The sequence below is a fragment of the Heterocephalus glaber genome, unplaced genomic scaffold (assembly GCF_053883595.1).
Source record: "Heterocephalus glaber isolate CG9 unplaced genomic scaffold, H.glaber_assembly_v1.0 deba00001689, whole genome shotgun sequence".
Lineage (NCBI taxonomy): Eukaryota > Metazoa > Chordata > Mammalia > Rodentia > Bathyergidae > Heterocephalus > Heterocephalus glaber.
In genome coordinates, this window is record NW_028258414.1 from 7,142,829 (window position 1) to 7,153,964 (window position 11,136).

The following is an 11,136-nucleotide window of genomic DNA, read 5'->3' on the forward strand; positions in this document are numbered from 1 at the left end:
GCACTATTCCAAATCAGATGCCAATGCCAATAAAAATGGTATCAATACAAAGATCTAAGCAAATATCAAATACACAAGATTATTAATTAGAACATCACACAATGATTTGTTTTAATAAGAACAAAAAGCTTAGTAGCAGATAAAAGAAACATTATTTTGAATACAGTATTAAGCTAAATAACCATAATTTTTACAAATTCTCCAATCATATCTGCTTGCTTCGGAATAACTAAATTTTAGCCTCATGTTTTAAATTAAATACCTATTCAACAAAGCTAATGGAACAAACACGTCTGTACAAATTTAGATCCTAGAAAAGCAGAGTAAACAGGAGACATTATTCAAAGATGAGTAAGAAGGTTTATTCTTTTTCATCATCACTGTGATCAGGTTGCAAAGGACGTGCTCTGTAGAAAGAGTAGGAAAAAAAAAGAGTAGAGAACTTTAGTTGTCACTCAAATACCACATGCTTAAAAAATCTGAATAAGTTCCTGGAACTATTGAAAAAAAAAAAGACAGGGCTGGGGATTTAGCTCAGTGGTTCCAGCGCCTGCCTGGCAAGCACAAGGTCCTGAGTTAGATCCCCGGTACCAAAAAAAGAAAAAGGAAAAAAAAGAGTTTGGTCAGGTGACTAGGAATGAGAGAAAATTAAACTCCATTAATTGGCAAACATGTACAAATTTCAAGTATAAGTGAAACAAAGTTTGAAGCAGTATATTTTACCTGTTATTTTGAATAATCAGTGTTTCTTACTTAGGATATGTTGTTTATATTTCAAAAGGAACATCTCGTTCTTACAGCCTATTTTTTAAATGTGTTAAGTGAATTCCTAAACAGTATCAGTAAGAATTTTACAGCCAGGTGTGGTGGTGTACGCCTGTAATCCTAGCACTCAGGAGGCTGAGGCAAGAGGATTGCTACAAGTTTGAAGCCAGCCTGGGCTACATAGTGAGTTCAAGGCCGGCCTGACCTAAATAGCGAGATCTTGTCTCAGAAAAGAAAAGATGGCCAGGGATTTAGCTCAGTGGTTCCTCTGCTTGCCTCAGAAGCACAAGGTCCTGAGTTCAATCCCTGGTACCAAAAAAAAAAAGAAAGAAAGAAAAGAAACACCTCAAAATTGTTTTGTTAGCATATAATTATTTTGACTTTTAAAAAATAATTTACATTATCCCAAGGCCATTTTGTAGTTACTCTTTTTATAGAGAAAAAGCAATTAAGAACTTAATCACAAATTAGTGCTGAGATTACAGGTATGCCCCATCATTTCCAGCTTTAGAATTTTTATTTTAGAGCTGACAAAGATTTGTGAGTTCTACTCTAAATCTCTTAGTTTTCTAATTGGATCCAGTAAGTCTGACTTGTCTAAAAGGTGGGTGCTAAAAAGAAGGTATTCAGATTTGGTACTAGATGATCACTGCTTCACACACTAGTAGATTACAGAAATGTCTTCACTGTATTTTCCTGGAAATTAAATCAAGTTAATAAATTAACAAAAAATAAGTAAATGAACAATATAATGGCTCAAACTTCTTTTTGGCAAGGGCCTAATTTACTTTAGGCATCATATTTCTGTTCAAGATTTAAGCAGATAGACAGCCAGGTGTGATAGCACACAACTGTAACCCCAGCAGTGTGGGAGGCTGAGGCAGGAGGAGCAGGTTTGAGCCCAGCCTACGTGCAGTTTTAGTTCAGGGCAAGGTTCAATTCCTGCTATCCTATTTAAAAAAACAAAAAAAGATTTAAGCAGATAATCTTTCTTGATTCTGACTGTCTTCCATATAATAGGTAGGTGTTTACCCTGTCTTTGGGAGAAAAATAAGACCAGAAAAGTAACTGTATTTCAAAATATGAATTCAGAAGTTTGGATTTCTCATTTACTAGTTCAATTAAGGTATAATTACAACTTTCCTAAATAAAGACAAATGTAAGAAAAGAGGTTAGGCCAGGGATGTAGCTCAGTGGCATCACTCCTGCTTGGCAAGCATGAGATCCTGAGTTCGACCCCCAGTACCAAAAAAAAAGAAGAAGAAAGAAAAGGGCTTAAAGAAATAATGTAAATCTCTATTACTTGGGTTTTTTTGGTCAGATTTTATTATACTAGGGATTAAAGTTGTTTATAAGAATATATGTATAATCTCTTTTCATATAAAGGAAAGTCTGTCATGTGAGTTTTATACATTTAGATAAGTCACAATTCAAGAGGATTGAAATATATTCTCTAATCTTGACTATTAGCTTACTCATATTAGAATAAGAAAGAACAAGAATGGTACCAGATAATGAGACGGAACTAGAAAAAGCAGGATCATGAGAAAAGCCTATGAAAAGGTTTATCCAGCTCAGCATGGTGGCATACAGCTGTAATCCCACCACTTGGGAAGCTGAGATAGAAAGATCATAAATTCAAGCCCAGCCTGGGCAATTTAGTAAGACCTTGTCTCAAAAATGGCTGGGAGGGCTGGGGATTTAGCTCAGTGGTTCCACTGCCTGCCTCGAAAGCCCAATGTCCCAAGTTCAATCCCCAGTAAAAAAAAAAAAAAAAAAAAAAATGTGTGGGACTCATTGGGCATGGTTGTGCACAGCTGTAATCACAGCACTTGGGAGTCCGAGGCAGGTAGATCGCAAGTGTGAGGCCAGGGCTAGAGTGAGGACAAGGCCAACCTGTGCTACATAGCAAGACCTTACCTCAAAAACAAAACAAAAGGGCTGGGGATGTAGCTCAGTTCAAAGGCCTTGGGTTTAATCCCCAGTGTTGCATAACAACAAAAAAGTAAAATTAATATTTTAAAATTTAAGATTTATTGAATATGCCTTTCAAATAAATCAGTTTTCAAACTAAAATTATTTAATATACACAGAAATAAAGAGTATTTTAAAATGAATTGAAGTCAGTGCACTTCTAAACTTTCAAATCTGGTATGGTAGCTAAAAAAATGAGACAGTCTCCTCCCTTCTAGGTATCTTCCCAAAACAGTTGAAGACATCAAATTACAGTGACAAATATTTATAGCAGAACAACTCTTAATAGGTAAATCTTAGCAGTAGCTTCCTCTTTTTTTTTTTTTTTTTTTTTTTTTGCAGTACTGAGGATTAAACTCAGGACCTTGCCCTTGTGAGGCAGGCACGGTGCCACTCAGCTAAATTCCCGGCCCATAATAGGTAAATCTTAGAAGCAGCCTTCAAATGATGAGTGGAAAAAGAAAATGTGGTATTTATACACTATGGAGTATTACTCTGCCAAAGAAGGATAAATTTGAGTGACTTATATGAAAATGATGCACCTTGAGACCATAGTGTTAAGTTAAATAATCAGACACACAAGGGCTGGGGATTTAGCTCAGTGGTTCTGCTGTCTACCTCCCAAGCACAAGGCCCTGACTTTGATCCCTGGTACAAAAAAAAAAAATCAGACACACAAGCTTAAAAATCACATGGTTTCTCTTATGAGAAACCTGAAGTATAAATAATTTAAAGAGCAAAATAAAAGAGAGATAATAGGAAACAGGGAAATAAATCTTTTACAAATGGGAAGTAATCCAAAAAAAGAAGGGCTGGGGATTTAGCTCAGTGGTTTTGCCACCTGCTACGCAAGTGCAAAGACCTGAGTTCGATCCCTGGTACCAAAAAAATAAAAAGAAGAAGAAGAATCTGATACTGTCATTGTATGGTAATGTGCTGGGAAACATCATACACTTATTAGTGTATATGCAAGAATCACTCATGCTTGGACTCGAAGTAGATTCCAATCCGTCCTTGCCCTGGCACATGCCAATTACTACACAGAAACTTAAATACAAGGTCAAGGTTGGGCCAGGGATTTAGCTCAGTGGTTCCACCGCCTGCCTCAGAAACGCTCAAGGTGCAGCTCAGTGGTAGATACAGCATTTGCCTACATGTGTGAGGCCCTGGATTCAATCCCCAGCACCAAAAACAAAAACAAAACAAACAACAACAAAACCTAGGACAAAATTAGGACTGCTAAAACAATATAGAGCATTGACTGCAAACCTTTTAGAGCTTTCAGTGAAACAAACAGCTCGCTGAGGCATGCATGCCATAGGTTTGCCACCACTGATACAGAGGATTTTCACTAACACCTGGTGTTTTCTTTTAGTGTACATATAAAATCACAAAATCTTTTTTTGTACCAGAGATCGAACTCGGAACTTTGCACTTGCGAGGCAGGTGGTGGAACCACTGAGCTAAATCCCCAGCCCTCAAAATCTTTTTATAGTACCTAATTATTTTATGCCTATATAGATTTTATAACCAAAATAAAAGCTGAAACTCCATTCTACAGTGCATCATTTTTCTCTAGATCAAGGTGAAATCATTTCCAAGATAGTTTTAAGCTCTCCCCGCCCCGGTAATAAGGACCAAACCTGAGGTCCTCACACTGAGCTACATCCCCAGAGTTTTTTTGTTTGTTTGTTTTTTAATGAAGACAAGATGTTGCTCAATTGGCTATGCTGGGCTCAAACATGCTCCTGCCTCAGCCTCTCAGTGTTGGGATTACAGGTACGTTCTACCACACCTAGCTTAAAGGTACATATTTCTTTAGCTACATTTAATGAAATCAATAACTAATTTTTAATTTCTCAACATTGTAAATAAAACTGGAGCAGATTTAACATATTCATCAATTAGTTAAATCCTGCAGATGACTTCAAGCCAGCCCAGTCTGAGATTCTCAAGATTTTCTGTGTTAGCCCAGTGTGGTGGTGTGAATCTGTAATCCCAGCACTCAGGAGGCAGAGGCAGGAGGATCACCACAAGTTCAAGGCCAGCCTAAACTACACAGCAAGACCCTGTCTCAACAACAACAAAAGATTCTGTGTGTTAATGAATGGATTAGTAGATTTGATGAAAACCTGAGATTTTTTCCTAGTTGCACTGGAATTCCAAGTGCTGTCTGGACCACATTTTAGAATATGTTAGAGAAGTGTAAATTTTTCTAGATCTAATTTCTTTTCTTCTCCTCTCTCTTTCTCTCTGAGAGAGACTCACTCTATAATTCAAGCTTAGAGGCATGCACCACCTCACATCCAGCCTGTTTTGTTTTTGTTACTGTTTTCCAGTAACCTAGGACCTTCACAGTGAGCTTCATCCCCAGTCCTATATTTTATTTTTTGTTTTGTTTTGTTTGTTTGTTTCTTTCTTTCTTTCTTTCTTTCTTTGTTTTTTGAGAGACAGTTTCACTAAGTTGCTAAACTATCCGGGATAGGCTCTTTCTAGTGATCCTCCAGCCTCAGCCTCCCAGCCTGCTGGGATTACACACTCATGAAACAAAGCCCACCTGACCTGAGTGTCTTAAGAGTAGAGATGTAGAAGGGCAAGCAAGGCAGTAGCCTCTAGTGTGATGCTGGAGGGTTTTGTTGTGCTTTCACTATAGGGAGGACCCAGCATGCTCGGTAAGGAGACAATGAATAAATCCATGGGTAGGTGGGTAGGCACAGTGCCAGTAGCAGCCCAGGCCGAGCCTGACCACCATCTCTTCCCCTTGTTGGGTCATTGCACTTTGTCAGCTTACTACATGGTGGGCTGGGAGATCTCCAGGCTTCTTGCTAGTGTAAAAGTAGCAAGCGGGGCCTCATATTCAAAAGGCATCACAATGACAATGGCACCACACTCTCCCCTCCCACAGTGAGTGAAATACCTTGTTTTTGAAACTTTTAAAACTTTTAAAAATTGGGTACAGACCCTAGGCCCCATTATTTACACATTTTTTGAAAGAGTCATTTTTCTGATTTTTTTTTTTTTTGAGACAGAGTCTCCCTATGTAGTTCAGGCTGACCTTGAACTCAATATGTAGCCCAGGCTGGACTCAAACTCACAGCAATCCTCCTACCTCAGCCTTCCAAGTGCTGGGATTATAAGCATGTGCCACCATGCCCAGCCTGATTCTTAAAAGTAATGAATTCTGGGCCGGGGATTTAGCTCAGTGGTTCCACCACCTGCCTCACAAGTGCAAGGACTGGAGTTCGATCCCTGGTACCAAAAAAAAAAAAAAAAACCTTCATTTTGTTTTTTTTGTTTTGTTTTGTTTTGTTTTGTTTATTGCTTATTTGTTTGGCAGTACTGAGGATTGAACCCAGGTGCTCAAGACTACTGCACTATATCTCCAGCCCTTTTTATTTTTTATTTTAGTCAGGGTCCTGCTACATTGCCCAAACTGGCCTCAGTCTTGTGATCCTCCTCCCTCAGCCTTCGGAGCCGCTAGGATTACAGGTGTGTGCCACTGTGCCCAGCTAGTTTGTATGTACTTATTGGCTTAAAGAGCAACTTTAAAAAGTTATGCAGTACCTCATTTGCCTTTTATTTTCAAGAAGATATAAAAACTTACTTTCTCTTTGTTTTTCCTAAGCCACTACTTCCTGGCTGTTCAGGAATTCGATTCTCTTTTTCGGAATCTTTAGGGGAAAGCCTGAAGAATTCTCCAATTCCTTTTTGCCACTTGGGAGTTGGACGTACACAAACTGGATTCCCTCCTGAATACTTATTTTCAGCTGAAAAAAAAACAAACAACTAAATAAGAGCATAGAATACAATCACTATTCCTTAAAGAATTTAGCACCTTAACATCAAACTCTCAAAGATACTAAGTGGTATTATATCCATCTGAAAAGTAATTAGACAATATGACCAACGAAATCTTATTCAGTAAACCTTATTCAATAAAATTCAATTAAATAGTTATGCTTGAAAAAAAAGCTACAACAGAATTTTTACAACTGGAAAATTGTTCATATTTATGCTTTAAAAAAAGCTACAATAGAATTTTTACAACTGGAAAATTGTTCATATTTTGCCCATCAGCAGAACTATTAAAATACTTTTCATAATTTGGTATACTTTTTCCTAATATAAGGTAGTACTGCCAAGTGTGGGTGTGCACACTTGTAACCCCAATACTCAGGAGGCTGAGGCACAGAATTGCTATGAGTTCAATGCCAGCATGGGCTACACAGTGAGTTTTGGACCAACTAAACTACACAGTAAGACCCTGTCTCAAAAACAAAAAGGTAGCTGGGTGTGGTGGTCCATGCTTGTAATCCCAGGACTCAGGAGGCTGAGGCAGGAGGATCACTGTGAGTTTGAGGCCACCCTGGGCTACTTAGTAAATTCAAGGCCAGCCTGAACTACATAGCAAGACCCTGTCTCAAACATAAAACAAAACAAAACAAACAAACAAAAAACCCGGTAGCACCATGTAGAATAAACTGCCAGAATTTTATTAATAAGGTCATTTTGAAAAAAACCCAAAACAGTCGTTTAGTTAAAGCAAATATAAAAAGTAATGTGAAAGTAACCTCAAAAGTAAGTCCTGGGCCACACATGTATAAATATCGAATAGTTTCTCTGGTGTGAGAAACTGAAAGTGTAAATAAGGACTAAAATGTATAATAGGTAATGTGAAATAGGAAGAAAAGGGGCAAAGGGGAAGGAAGTGTTAGGGGTAGGGGAAAGGAAAGAAAGGAATGAAATTAATATGAGAAAACGGAAAAATAGGAACAAAATCTTTGTAAATAGGGAGGAATGGAGGGGTTGAAGGGAGGGCTGGGCAAGGGTGAAAAATAAGAACCAAGAGAGATTATGTAAAGGTGCAAATTTCCAATGATGAATGTCATTATATTGTATACCTAAAATGTACCAATGATTAGAATGAATAATCAATAATGCAAAATAGGAAGAAAAGGTCCAAAGGGGTAGGGGTAGTGGGAGGGGCAGGGGAAAGGAAAGAAGGAAAAGGAAAAATGATGAGAAATGGAAAAAACGGGAATAAAATCTTTGTAAATAGGGAAGGGTGGAGGGCGTGAAGGGAGGGCTAGGAATGGGGAAAAAATAAGAACCAAGATATATCATGTAATGGTACAAGTTCCCAATGAGAAATGTAAATGTGTTATATACCTAAAATGTACCAATAAAAGAATTTAAGAAAAAAAAAAAAAGTAAGTCCTGGGCTAAGGATTTAGTTCAGCGGTGCCGCTGCCTGCCTCAAAAGTGCAGGGTCCCAAGTTTGATCCCCAGTACGGAAAAAAAAAAAATTAAGTCCCACTTTTCAAAGCTATTCATTCCTTTTGAGTTCATAAAGGAAATCCAATTCCATTATTTTAAAATAGGAATATAAAAGAAAACTTGGGGAAAAATTCTCACCACTTTATAAAGTATCTGAAAACCAACAGGGACAAATTTCTGTCATCCCATATACATTTACTTTGAACTAACATGTTTGTCATAAACTCTAAATTTTAAAGCTTACAAAAGTTGTTTCTATACAGTATTTTTTGAGGGGGGCGGTTTGAGACAGGGTCTTACTTTGTACTTCAGGGTGGCCCTGAACTCACTATGTAGCCCAGGCTGGCCTGGAACTCCTGGCGATCCTCCCATCTCAGCCTCCTGAATGCTAGGATCATAGGCGTGCACCACCATGCCCAGCCCTGTTTGTATTTTCCTAAAAGTACAAATGACCTATATATATTAAAAAAAAAAATGATCCTTTGGTTCTTAATTTTACTAAGGAAAACTCATAGGAATCTCTTCACCATTAGAAAATATTCATCAGTAATAGATTTATTTTTATTATTTGAGATGAGAGTGTCTCTAAGTTTTCCAGGCTGGCCTCCAACTCCTGGGCTCGAGTGATCCTGACTCAGTATCCCAAGTAGCTGGAACTACAGGCACATCCCACCTTGGGCTAACAGCAATAGATTTAAACAGCCCTGCTGATTTAGTTGTATGACCTCTACCAAGTTATATAACCTGAGCTTAACTTTTCTTTTTTTTTTTGAGACAGGGTCTCGGTATGTAGTTCTGACTGGGGTTGAACTAAGTAGACCAGGCTGCCCTCAATTCTCCGGCAATTCTCCCTCCTCAGGCTCCCAAATTCTGGGATTACAACCATGCACCACCACACCAGCAATCATTTTATCTTGCAGAGGTTATTGAAATATCTCCTCACTACATTTAGGATGTGGTTACTAACCACATTGTCTTAGTATAGATTATTTTTTTCCTTTCTTTTTTGCAGAAAAAGGCTTGTGGGGATTGAACCTTCCCACTGATCTATATCCCATCTCTTTTGTTTTTACTTACAGTATTTTAAGACAGGGTTTTGGTAAGTGGCCCACATGAAACCTGCACTTGAGATCCTCCTGCTTCAGCCTCCCAAAGTAATGGGATTATAGCCAGCTTCTGCTTTTGTTTCTGCATTTCTTCCTTTCCTTCTCCCTTCTCTTTCCCTCTTCTAATCCTTCCTTTCATCCAGTCTTTTTTTTTCCTTTGGTACTGGGGATCAAACTCAGGACCTTGTGCTTTCAAGGCAGGCACAGTGCCCCTGAGCTAAATCCCCAGCCCTCATCCTCCCTTTTTTGAGGATGGTATCTGTGTTTTTTAATTTTGCAGCACCTGATACTACCTTTGGAAGAGTAGGAGGGGAAGCAGGCAAGGGAAATAGCTTCACACTACTCCTTCTGCCTGTGGAAAGGATGAGAAAATGTCCCACCATCTGGTGCCTCGTTCCTTTCAGTAGGAAGCTAAGTAGGCAGGAAGATGACCTCCACAAGCTTTAATTAAGAACATAAAGGGAAGCAACTGTTTAGGACTTCATGAGATTTTAAGTCAACTCAAATTTCTCCCTTTTGAAAACATTTTGTTAGAAAATAGTTACTGTTTCAATCTCTTTAGATAAAAGGGAATACAGTAGTAAAGACTTTCGAAGGTAAGCTGAACATGGCGGCACTCGGGAAGAGGAGGTAGGAGGATCACAAGTTTGAAGCCACTCTGGGCTATAACAGAGTTCAGAGCTAGCCTGAACTACATAACAAGACCCTGGCTTGCAAGTTCAAGGCTAGCCTAGCCTACATAGTGTGTTCAAGGCCAACCTGAACTATATAGTGAGATCCTGTCTCAAAAAAAAAAAAAAGATAAATGATTGTCATTATTAAGAAAAATAACGCTAAACCCCAAAAGAAAACATAGAGCTTGAGGATTCTCTTTGAACAGATCTCCACTTCTACCCCATTTGCCCAAAAGGCCAAAGCCCCTTCAGAGGACAAGTAAAAATTTCGGCCTGAGGATCTCAAGTAAAATAAATTGTACTGGGCGGGGCCAGGGATTTAGCTCAGTGGTTTCGCCGCCTGCTGCGCAAGCGCAAGGACCTGAGTTCCATCACCGGTACCAAAAAAAAAAAAAAAAAAAAAAAAAAAAATTGTACTGGGAGCTGAGATTACTGATCAGAACTGTGGTTTCAAGCCTGATGATTCCCAACCCTTTTCTGTGGTCCTGGGGATTGAACCCAGGGCCTTTGCCCTGAGCTACATCTCCAGCCCTTTTACTATTTATTTATTTTTGAGACAAGGACTATCAATTGTGGAGGCTGTGCTCTGAACGTTTGGTCCTCTTGCTTCAGCTTCTCAGAGTGCCAGGTCTACAGGTATGTGTCACCATGCCTGGCTCTGATCCAGCCCCTTGCAGGAGGATTCCTGTTGGCCCAGGAGCCTCCATGGGTGTTTCTTACCTTTCTTCAATGCCGATGAAAGCGACGAGGAATTAGTGGCAGAGTTGGAGGAACCCAGCACCTTCCTGGGAGCTCGAGAGGCCACCACTGCAAAGACAAAGTGAGGGATGGGGCCTTGGCATTCATTCCCAAGGGGGCTGGAAGGGACACTGAGTTACTTTCTCACCAGTCACAGCCCCAGGGGCATGGAGAGAACAGCTCCGGGGTCCCTAACGCCCGGATGGCCTTCTCTGCACTTCCTCCCCCAGGTTAGGGATCCAAGCGGCCTGAGCTGGGCGTGCAGGTCCCGGAGCGGAGCGAGGCATCCCTCCCTTCACCCAGCACCCCATGCGGTCCCTGATCGCTTCACCTTTCCTATAAGTGCCCGGGACACTGTCTGCTTTAGTCCGCACCATGTTAAAGCGCGAGGAGACGACGGAAATGCACTGACTTCCCTGCCAAAGGTGTCTCGCTGGACAAGGACCAGAAAAGGACTCTCCCGCCACCATTAATAAGGGGCGCTTTCCCGCGCTCACCGCCTCTCGCGAGCCCTGACCCCCATTGGTTCCGCGCCTTTCCCTGCAAACCAATCACAGGGTTCCGTGGTGACAGCGGCCAGGCTCACGGCCGAGCTGTCCAGT

General features: G+C 40.1%; 1 protein-coding gene across 1 annotated transcript; it reads right to left on the reverse strand.

Annotated features, from left to right (window-relative positions):
• Positions 1–154: 154 nt before the first annotated feature.
• On the reverse strand, positions 155–10,926 carry Pclaf (PCNA clamp associated factor). Its single transcript, XM_004855658.3, has 4 exons — positions 10,866–10,926; positions 10,517–10,603; positions 6,344–6,506; positions 155–407 (listed from the first exon to the last, which is right to left on the reverse strand). The coding sequence occupies exons 1-4, from the start codon at positions 10,909–10,911 to the stop codon at positions 362–364; spliced, it is 342 nt and encodes a 113-aa protein (XP_004855715.2). The 5' UTR covers positions 10,912–10,926; the 3' UTR covers positions 155–361.
• Between the last annotated feature and the right edge of the window lie 210 nt (positions 10,927–11,136).

Excerpts from the sequence above, each read along its gene's own strand:
- Pclaf (XM_004855658.3), bottom strand. The coding sequence starts at position 10,911 with ATGGTGCGGACTAAAGCAGACAGTGTCCCGGGCACTTATAGGAAAG. Across the intron at positions 10,604-10,865 it reads CCCGGGCACTTATAGGAAAG|TGGTGGCCTCTCGAGCTCCC; the intron begins GTGAAGCGATCA and ends TTGTCTTTGCAG. Across the intron at positions 6,507-10,516 it reads TTCATCGGCATTGAAGAAAG|CTGAAAATAAGTATTCAGGA; the intron begins GTAAGAAACACC and ends TTTTTTTTTCAG.